Source organism: Wasmannia auropunctata, unplaced genomic scaffold (genome assembly GCF_000956235.1).
Source record: "Wasmannia auropunctata unplaced genomic scaffold, wasmannia.A_1.0 LD336088.1, whole genome shotgun sequence".
NCBI lineage: Eukaryota > Metazoa > Arthropoda > Insecta > Hymenoptera > Formicidae > Wasmannia > Wasmannia auropunctata.
The window spans coordinates 4,538,781-4,549,586 of record NW_012026802.1 but is presented as its reverse complement, the minus strand read 5'-3'; the positions used below and the strand labels follow the sequence as shown (position 1 = coordinate 4,549,586).

General features: G+C 30.8%; 1 protein-coding gene across 1 annotated transcript in view; it reads right to left on the bottom strand.

Moving 5' to 3' along the window:
- Positions 1–2,956: 2,956 nt before the first annotated feature.
- Positions 2,957–10,806, bottom strand: part of LOC105448394 — an 18,117-nt gene continuing 10,267 nt past the window's right edge. The window contains 6 exon segments of the mRNA XM_011686914.1: positions 2,957–3,959; positions 3,961–4,060; positions 4,176–4,452; positions 4,677–4,742; positions 5,155–5,287; positions 5,530–5,742. Coding sequence (XP_011685216.1) covers positions 2,957–3,959; positions 3,961–4,060; positions 4,176–4,452; positions 4,677–4,742; positions 5,155–5,287; positions 5,530–5,742 — 1,792 coding nt within the window.

Here is a 10,806-nt window from a genome sequence, read left to right as displayed (position 1 = left end):
CACGTTCTGATCGCATTTTTGCATTTAACAAGGGATAACGATAAAAGCAAATCTATTTTTGCAATATTCTGCGGATGTATAACTATGAATCGTTTTTATCGCGCACGGCTAGACAACACTTACAAAGTACAATTTTATAATTTATTTACAATGTAATCTACGGCAATTTTTAGATAAATAATTGGATAGATAGGATTTTGAAAAGGAAAAAATAGTATAATTCTATTATCATTATTTTATATAAACTAAATTACATTATCATTTATTGGCATATTGTTAACATTAACAAATACAAATAATGGTATATTAAGAAAATAAGTAAAGAAAACTAGTGTTACATTCAATGTATATGTATATGTACCTAAAAACTTAAAAACTTTAATCTTCATCATCTGTTTCAAAAAAACTAATATTACCATTGGTGTAATCACACGTCTCATCATCACAATCATTATCTACTAATAAAATATCTTCGATGCGCAAAGGTGTCAATTCACCCTCGTACCAAAGAGGTACTAGCTTATTACTTTCGTCCACAATCCAACCGCAATCTTCAGCGCGAAGATTTTTACAATTAGAATTTGTTGCATTTTGCCACATGGAATTAACATAAATGGTATGCAAGACTTTTTGTTTCAGTGATTTCCAGCATGGCGGAATCAAGCTCGAATCAAAGTTCTTTATATTATTAAGAAAATCTTTATGACTGGTTTGGGCATACAGCTTTTGGAATAATTGAAACCGAGCAGCATTGATACTCTGGTAATTTTTGACGGCATAAAGCTGTACGGTATATGCTTGAATTTTCGACATTTTTGCATCATCGTAAATATCGTCAGGATTTTGTAATGATGCAAAAACTTTCTGTAAATCTGTCTGTTTTTCCAAAATGTCCATGGTTTGGTCTTGCCTTTACGATAAAAGGCCGTTGTATAATCGCAGCCTGTGAATGCGTGAAATGCTGGCAAAGCGCGACATAGGTCTGATCCTTCGCTATCTCTGTATAGTTGACATATGTTAAGTCTTTATTTTTTCGATGAAGTAGTTGTTAACCAAATTTGTAGATCAGGAAATTTGTGAATGTTGCCTAGCAATGTTATTAGAATGTCGGTGTCGGAAGCTTTAATCGTTATTTTAGAATTTGGTTTCGACTTACTAATGTTATAGATAATTCTGTCAGCTTCTTCATAATAACAACATAAATTATCTTCTTGAGTTTTGAAAACCATTCCATTGACTGTTGAGTACGAAAAACATAGTTCTTCTACCGTCAAGAACACCTGTTTTGTTCCTAATATGCTTTTTATATCATTGTTTCCCCAGTGTTCACTTAAAAATTTAACAAGGGCTTCTTTAAATTTAAAATTTTTTAAACTGTTAAAAAAATCACCTGGCCTGTTTTGCTGAGGTCCAACAATCGTATATGGGATGTTTTCTTCTTGACGGTTGGCTCGTTCGCAATCCTTAATCGATGGAGAGAAATACCTATCGAAGACTATATGTATTTCCGAGGCACTCGTATTACATATTTTTTTCAATATTAATTCCGAAATCTTTTCAAAAGTTTGTGGTACTGATGGTCCCAACAAATGAAGAAAATAAAACCCATCTATGACGTCGATATCTGTTTGTGTCGGGATGGAGGACTTAATTTTTAATTTCAATTTTTTAGCAAGAGTTGATTTGTCAGTCTTATGCATTTCTCTTGTGCAATGATAGAGAGCTGGCGGAGCAGGTGATAGTGGGTATGACAGACATACTTCCATATTAATTTTCTTCTCTGTTGTAATAGCCAATAATTTGCCGAAAATGTCTCTTTCAATTTTAATGAGAACCTGTTTATTTCCACTTTTTTGAAATTGTTTAAGACATTCGGACGCGAAATTAAAAATCTTATTACGTTTGATGGGTTTTTCAAAGCGTTCTGGATCAGTGACATATTCTTCTATAAATTTTTCTTTTTGTTGCTGTCATAACATGTTTACGTTTAGTAGAAAGTTGCAAGTTTCCTTGGAAGCTGCTCTACCGGTTGTAATATTAAATAAATTGTTTCGATCTATTGTTGGGTCAAATGGATTAATGTTTTGTGCAATGGAATTTAATATGTCGTTTAGTGCTCTTCTATCTTTATCAATTCTATTTTTTTTTAATTCGTAAGATATGTCGTCTTTTCGTGTTATATGGATTTTTTTCCAGCATTTTAGATATAATTTTCGTACGTAAGCTATGGCTAAAAGCCCAACGCTGCCTTGCTGAAATAGAATTGGTGAAATGGCTAATACCCGTCAAACAATTAGCGGCATCTACATTAATTGTTTGCTCTAAAGTGAGGTCAACTGGTACTCTAGCCATATTTCCATGAGTTCTTTTAACACCAAAAGCACCTCGCTTAAACTCTTCTAACAACGCGACATTATTTTCTTTTAAATTTATTAGATTATGATGATATAATAAAATCTATCTTGCGTAATTTGGTTGGTTAAATGCGAAGAATAAATTTGCCATTTCAAATAAAGAGTCAACGTACAAATCATAATTACTGGTCCTGATGCTTCGGAAGAATCTAAATTACACATTCATAAATTCTATGTACTGAATGTAAAAACTCGCAGTTTTTCCGAATGTTTCGTTCAGTGTATATTCGATAAATTCCCTATATGCTTTCAAAACATTTTCTAATGCGAGACGTAAAACAACAGCATAATTTGGTTCCGTTGGATTATTTTGCAAGTTAATGAGATCTTCTATCAAAGCTTCTGTTATTGTTATATTTTTCTCAGCAAGAAACTGATTAAAATGTAATGTTTGCAGCGTGCTTGACAATAAAGCGTGAATACGTTTACATCTATTAAAATGTTTGCCATCGATGAAACCATTAACTGAACCGGCAGCTAAAACTTCCGACTGAACCAAAACATCCACTATTCCACTCAAATCTATCTATTTCCCTAGAGCTTTAAAAAAATGCCATTTGAATGTGGAAAGCTCCCATATTTATGAAGACATCGTCAAATAGTGGACGCTCCGTCATCAGAATTTGCATGGCCATTTTCGCAATGGCCAGGTCGTACGTTAAAATAATATGAGATTGATCACACTTGTTTGCTATTTTCTTGGCATTCCTCATCGTTTCAATGACAACACTATATGATGTTGGTGACGAATTTATTTGTGGCAAGTAGTCGACAATTTGGACTTCGCTGTTGTCAATAGTAGTTTTAATATTAAAACCGATCCACATAGGTGTTCCAGGAACTTGATTCAATGATATGGCCCAAATAAGATCTCTGACAATTGCATTTTCTTTAGCATTCACACTTTCATTTAAAACTTCTTTGATAACAGTCAAAGGCGATAATAATGCTTTAGCAGCGGCTTTTCTATGATATGATTGTACTTCATAAGGAATTTGTTCAAACCGTCTTCTTTTCCGAGGTGTTGAAATATTGCTGTCGTCAAGAGAAGTAGAAGGATTATCTGCTACGGTTACATCTGTTGGAATGTCATTTGTAGAAAATTGATATATAATGCCAACAGTATCATGCAGAGTGTCTTTACCGCTCAAAGTTTCAACGTATCGATCGTAATTATCAAACGCAACATTTGTGTTTAACCCTTTTTGAACTTTTATACCGGCTGGTAGTAAATTATTAGTTTCACACGCTGTGTACGTCATCTCAGTTTCTAATTCTTCAGCAGTAGTAGTATATGCGACAGAATGACCATACTTATTTAAAATCGTTACAACTTTTCTGCTACTTGTTAACGATTTCATAGATAAACCTAACATGAGGTGCTTCACTGGTTTGATTCTACCTTTTGAGATAATATAAATAATATCATGACACAGTGATTCTATTTTAACATCATCATCATCTGAAGATTGTCTCCGAACATCAGGTCCTTTCACAAGACAAGAAATGAATTCATATAAACTGGCAGGAATCTCACTCTCCGTCGAGAATGTGATTGGGTTTTAACTGTTCCGGAAGTTTTTTTTTCTTTATATTCAGAACTGAATTTCGAATATGGTAAGCTACATCTTGTAATTTTGATTTTTCTGCAGTTTTTTGGATCAATGTCTCACATACTAATTTATTTATATCCATACCTATCTTATAAGCAATTTTCTTTTGACCGTACTCTTCTTGCAGTTGTAATGGCAATAACATCGCCGTATACAGTTAGAATTTTGTTTTGTAAATGTTGAGGTGTGTAATTCTCGAAATCAGAATTAGATGAGCTATTAGCACTAAATTCTATCAACAGAGATTTGTAGCGCCATAATAAATCAGTGAGGTAAAATACATTTTCTTTTTTAATGATTTGATCCTCCAAGTACACAGAAAGTGCTTCAAATGCTTCAGCATGAACTTTCCGCATTTTATGCCAATCGCTTTCTGATACTTGGTGCGTATCTAAACATTTTTTATATTTTTCTTCGTAGCGCAGCTTACACAGACGATGATATGCAAAACATTTAGACTCTTCTAATTTATTTTGTAAATCAATGTCATCCAAAGTTTCAGCAAACACTTTAATTTTTTCCCATAAAACAACTGTCTTACAAATGGAAACATATTTCCTACGAGTGCCTACTTTTTTCTCTTTTTGAGAACAAAAGATACATTTGTTACATCGACTATCTAAGTCTACTGGACGCCTTGAGATTGCACATGCTCTGATTGCTCTATCTCCATGTGGCTAGTTTCCGGCAAAACACTAGAAGTACTTAGTTGAGTCTAGAAGAAATCGTAAAATAAGATTGCAATAATTAAAATTATGACGAGTTGAAGGTATGTTATATTCAGTAGCGCTCGAAATAAATTTGTAAGGAACGTTGTTGACAGCATTGGCAAATGGTAAGCGATTGAAATCAGAGTTGTACGCCAACATCTACGTGACGTTTATTTTGTTAAGGAAAATCATGAAAATATATGATTTTTTATTTACTAATGAGTTTCTCTTACTTGAAAATCCTTTCATTTAAAAACCAAGAATTTTGATATCTACAAAAGATTTTTGAACACTACTGTAGTTATTTACTTTAATATTTCAGAACAATATAACCCAGGAGTACCGACAAAAATCACGCAAACCGTATTATGAAACATAACACATAATTGTGAATGTAATAATTTGAAATTAATATACCTCTTCAACCATTGAAAGATCAATATCAACGCTTGAAGTTTCCATCATTGATGCTTTGATATCTGTACAGGAGTTTCTTCTTTTTGTCCTGATCTGACATAGATGCAGAAGAAGAGCACATTTCAAATTGTATCTAAAAACCACAACAAACGTGCTTTTTAATTGTTAAGTATCTATTGATACGCGGATCTAAAGTTATTTCATACATCACTATAGCTTTGAAATCGATTAGAAAAAGTTTTGCATATACTGTAATATATATTAAAAATCCACACAGTTAGAATTAAATATCTTCTAAACGGTACGGTAAAAGTTAATGAAATTTTTCCTGTATTGTTGATGTAATAAACTTAATATGCGAACAAAATTACTTACATTTTGATTGAAAAATTATCAAATTCTTCTTTCAGTTTCTTCTTCAGAATCATCAATTTTCGATAGCATTCAATATGATATCCCAAATTTTCTCTGGACTTAGGCATTAGATTTATGTCGCCATGTTTCAAGCCTTTCAATTTACGATAGCGTATCATTTTGACACAACCGTTAAATGTTTTGCTTGTAAAAGCGATTACTTTGTTAGCTTTACTACAAATGAAACACTTTTCCATCGTTATTATTAAAAAAAAATTAAACTCGTTGATATAAAATTGCGAGAATATTCAAGCGAGTATTTCCGTAGTAAGTTGGTTCTAAAGTCATACTTTTTCGATGTTTCGTACAATGAGCGTGGCGGCGACATCAACATATCGTCTCCACTACGATTCTCATTAAAACAATCGATTAGCGCGCTTCTTTGGAAAACGATCATCATTTCGCTAGACGAAAAAAGTGACATCAGAGCGATATAAAGCCCCATTTACATATGTAAGTCGCTAACGCACAACGCAAACGCAAACGCGGAGAAAAAAAGAAAAAAATAAAAGAAAGAGAGAAACATTCGCGTTTGCGTTTGCGTTCTGTATTTGCGACTTATGTCGCAATACGATATATATTATAGATGGAGCTTAATGGTATATGCGCGTAACATGTGTGCTGTGTAAAATTGAATCTGCCGCGTTTTTGCGGCTACTTCAAAACTGGCAGACCTGTGTACTTCGATTGTAAATATTTTTACCTTTAGAATAAAAAAAAAATTATTCTGATATCTTGTGAGATAGGGTAGTTACTGAAAACGCTCCCCCATATAGTGGTCTGCCGAGGGGTTGCGGCGGGCTGAGGATAGGCAGACCAGGTTTTATTTCATGCTTTGGTTTACCCTTATCGTTCTATACAAAAATCATCCTGATATCCTGTCAGATAGTTACATAAAGAAAATATGTACCGAAAGTTTACATCTTTTTTGCACTTTCGGCCATAATAAGAGAGGCAGACCTACGGTTTTATGTTTTACAGACATTAAGTCACCGATTTGCAAATTTTCCTGACATCTTATCAAGTAGCCAATCTGACGGTCGCCGCTTGGACTATAAAGTATATGAACATTAGAAATTAGAGTTAAGGTTTCTTTTGTTTAACATGCGCCGATATATGTGCAATTGTCTTGTCTTTTACGTAAGCAAAGTTGTTTGTGAAATTTAAAGTTTTAAAGGAAGTGTTGAGATAAAAATAATTTTAATTTGTATATTGCCAGCCTGTCTGTCTAGTAATATTTTTTGTTTTTCAAGGTTGGCTCCAACTGCTTCCTATACGTTAGTCTTTTTCTTTTTCTTGTAGCAACTAGCAAATCGGTTATACTTTTAGAACGGAAGCTCTCTCGTGTGAGACTCTCCTTCGTCATTTTTGCGTGCGAACATTAAACGTTTTGTTAATTAAGTTTTCTCCCGAAATAAAAACTTAACAGATAGCACTCAAGCTATAACAATATATTTAACGATAACTTATCAAAAATAATTGTGTTATATATATATCCTTTTATTCAAAAATTTTTTCGCCTATCTCGGTTACCTCCTCGTCCACGAGACTTTCTTTCAGCTCAAGGCCACTGTTTTGCTGTAAAACACATTATTATAAAATATTACGTATCTTATTATTTATACAAAATGTAATTAATGTTTATTATAGTAAAATATGTAGTAAAATGTAATATAAATAAATGAATTACGAGATATTATGGTAATTTTTTCATCTGTAATAAGTGGAAAATAAATGTAATTTTTATGCATTTCTTGTTTATTTTCAGCTTTTGCGATTTACATTGTTATTTCGGTGTTGATTATAATTGCTTCAGTGATATTGATTGTCTTTTTTGACTGCTGTTTTAATAACTGCTGTTGCTTTGCTCCAGATAATGACGGTAATTTATTCTGCATGTTTAATTCTTTTTCTTTTCCTTTTACTTCTGTTTCATTTATTTCAATATTGAAATTTTCTTCGTCGAATTCCTCAACAGAGTCTTTTGATATCATTCTATTAAAAAATATATATATAAAATTTTTTAAAATTCAATAAAAGACACTTTAAAGATGTTTTTCCGAATGGGGATCCCTTTTGATTGAGTTGAAATTTTTCAGTTGACATTGTTACGTCAATATAGGTATCATTAAAATATACTATTATTCTCGAATAGGTATCATTAAAATATACTATTATTCTCGAAAAATAAATGATTATTTAATAAATTATTAGAAAGTTTTCAAAGTTACGTAAGTATACTTACTCTTTTATTATCTTCTTTATTTAATCGAGACATATTTTTTTATTCTTAAATGTTAGGTTCTTGAATTTTTTGAATTTCAAAAACATGCACGTATAATGATGTTAATTACAGTAAAATGACTCTTGCTCTTGGACGTGGCAACATTTGCACTCGAACTATCGATCATGACACATTACAAAATGCATGATATCAGGACAAAATTATCTTTTTAAAAAAAGGTAAAAAAAGGTGCTAAAAGTACGCGCTCTTTAAGAAAAAAATCAAATCAAATAATTTAACCTAAGTGATACTGTCTTCAATTCTGATCCAATAAAATGTAAGTAATGTGTAAAAAGATAACATTGTTTATTTAAAAAATTTTCTATTAATATCCGACGCTAAATTACAATTTTATTTAAAATGATCTTACAAAAATGAAGATTTTAAGAAAATACAATTTAAATTGTATGTGTTTTTTTATTCCCATTAAAAGGATGCTGAAAGGTTGAAATTACACATTGCTGTCGTAAAGATTTCTCCGAAATGACAAAATGGAATTGACAACCCTTTCACAGGATTGAAATAGACATAAAATGTATTTGGGGGACGAAGGAATTTGTAGTCAAAACGAAAAAAAACTTAAAAACTGCTTTCACCTGACATAAACATTTCATTAGTGTAAAAGTTCTGTAGCTCATATGTACAAAATGCTTACGTCCCCTGAATCGGATTACATGAACAAAAAATACAAAGCCTTTTGAGCTACGATTGAAAGCCTAGGAAAAAAGAAATCCTTACGACTACAATTTATGGTAATTTGTACGCTTAGCTAAGATAAGAATGGTAAACAAAGCGTCTAGCAGTAAGTGCCGGATTTTACAAGAGATGGCACTTTAATAAGTTAGAAAAGGATAATGCACGTGTTTGAATAAGACAGGAGATATTGTAAGAAGTTCATTTAGAAATACCATTGAAATTGAACAGACACTGTTTTATCGACCTCATGCAAATTTTACCAACCTTTCAGCATTTTTTTAAAGGGTCTTTCTATTCCAACTCAAGTGATACGTAATTTTTGTACCTATTCAACTTTTCCTATTTCAAGTGGTAATAGCTATTAATTTTTTAAAATATTATTACATCACAAAATTGCGTTCCCATACTCAACTCAAGTATTACTACAAAGAATTAAAGAGGTAACAGTACAAAATATGTTAAAAAATTCAATTTAAACAAAAAATTTTTATGTAAAAAGCTGCCAAATGTTTTATTCAATATAACATTTAAAAATTGTTAATATAACTTTATTATTTTCATTATTTTCTTCATTGCCTTTTTTTTATTTGGTCTAGCAACGCCAAGTGTTTTTTACACACAAATTTTTTTTTAAATTAAATTTTTTATCTTATTTTGTATTGTTACTTCTTTAATTCTTTGTGATAATATTTGAATTGTTTATGGTAACGAAATTTTGTAATAAGTATAATAATATTTGAAAGAATTAAATAGCTATTACCACTTAAGTTGAAATAAGAAAAGTTGAATAGGTACAAAAATTACATATTATATACTTGGATTGAGAAAAGTAACACATTTGCGAAAAATTAAAGTTGTAATCATTTGGATTGGCATAGAAAGACTCTTCAAAGAAAATACAAAGATACATACCATTTAGATTGTATTGTCTCAAAATTATTTTGTTTAATTTATTTATTATTTATTAATTGATATAATCACGTATTCATTAATTTAATATTGGCGGCTGATGAAGACTGTATGGTAGTTAAGTCGAAATTGGTACCGCAGTTACATATATGTACATCTTAGTATGTAATTAGAAATATATTTATTAAAAAGTTATAAATTTGATTGATTGCGGCCTTTTAATTTTACTTTGTATTATTTGTTAAAATTTTTGATGTATTAATAAAAACATATTTGGAACAATATTGTTTTTAATAGTTTGTTTTAATACACATCTATATGTATATAATTTTTACTAACAAATTTATTATACATATTTAATATAAACAAACTTCTATAGCAATGTTAATAATATTGCGTATTTCACATTGTGTTGCAATAGTACACGTTTATTTTCTTGGCGATCAATAAAATGCTACGATTGAAAGTAACGATAAAATCATAACCTCACGTATACTGTGCCAGTATGATTTCTGACACGTAGTTATATAATAGTGAATGTGATAACAGATTCAGCCATAATATTAAGTAAATTTGTTCAATAACGAAATTAATTGATATCTTTTTAATAAGCTTGACTTAAAATTTCTATAAAATTTTATACACTTTAATGGATCCAAAGAAAAAGCAGCTTTTAGTTTCTACAGGTCAATCTTTTGAAAAAATTTCACATTTCTTGGGGATCAATCTGTCAAGTTACATAGGCAGATTATATAATCTTGCGCTCGTGATATTGGTCATCTTCTTGAGTCATGTATCTTATTATAACATCTGTACTGGTCATTGCAAAGATCAACTTATCATAAAGTTCATGGTAGCATTATGGTATTTCCTATTGATTCTATTATTGCTAACCATGGTGAGCGCATCTTTATTTTGTCCAAAGCAATTTGCTTTCCCTCACCAAGAGATGTTTATTATGGATTCCATACTTGAGTAAGTTTCTTTGTTAAATAATTCCAAATGTATATTAGGTAAGTCTTTATATACATTAATTAACATAAACATTCAATGAAGTTATAGTTGCAGGATAAAATAATATTCTAAAGTATAACATGCAACAAAACTTTTATGTATGCCAAAGTTGTATGCAAAAATTTTACTCTATTCATATCAAAATATAAAGAAAAGTAGTGAAATATAAGAAAAAATACAAAATCAAGCAATTAATCAAGTATTTAATTATAATATACACTGGTCCAAAAAATTAAAGGATCACCTGTTCTATCCTCTAAAAATAGGCAAACTTCAAGATAGAGCAACTTCATCAAAAATGATCGTATCGAAATGTTCAAAAAAGCATTTTACAG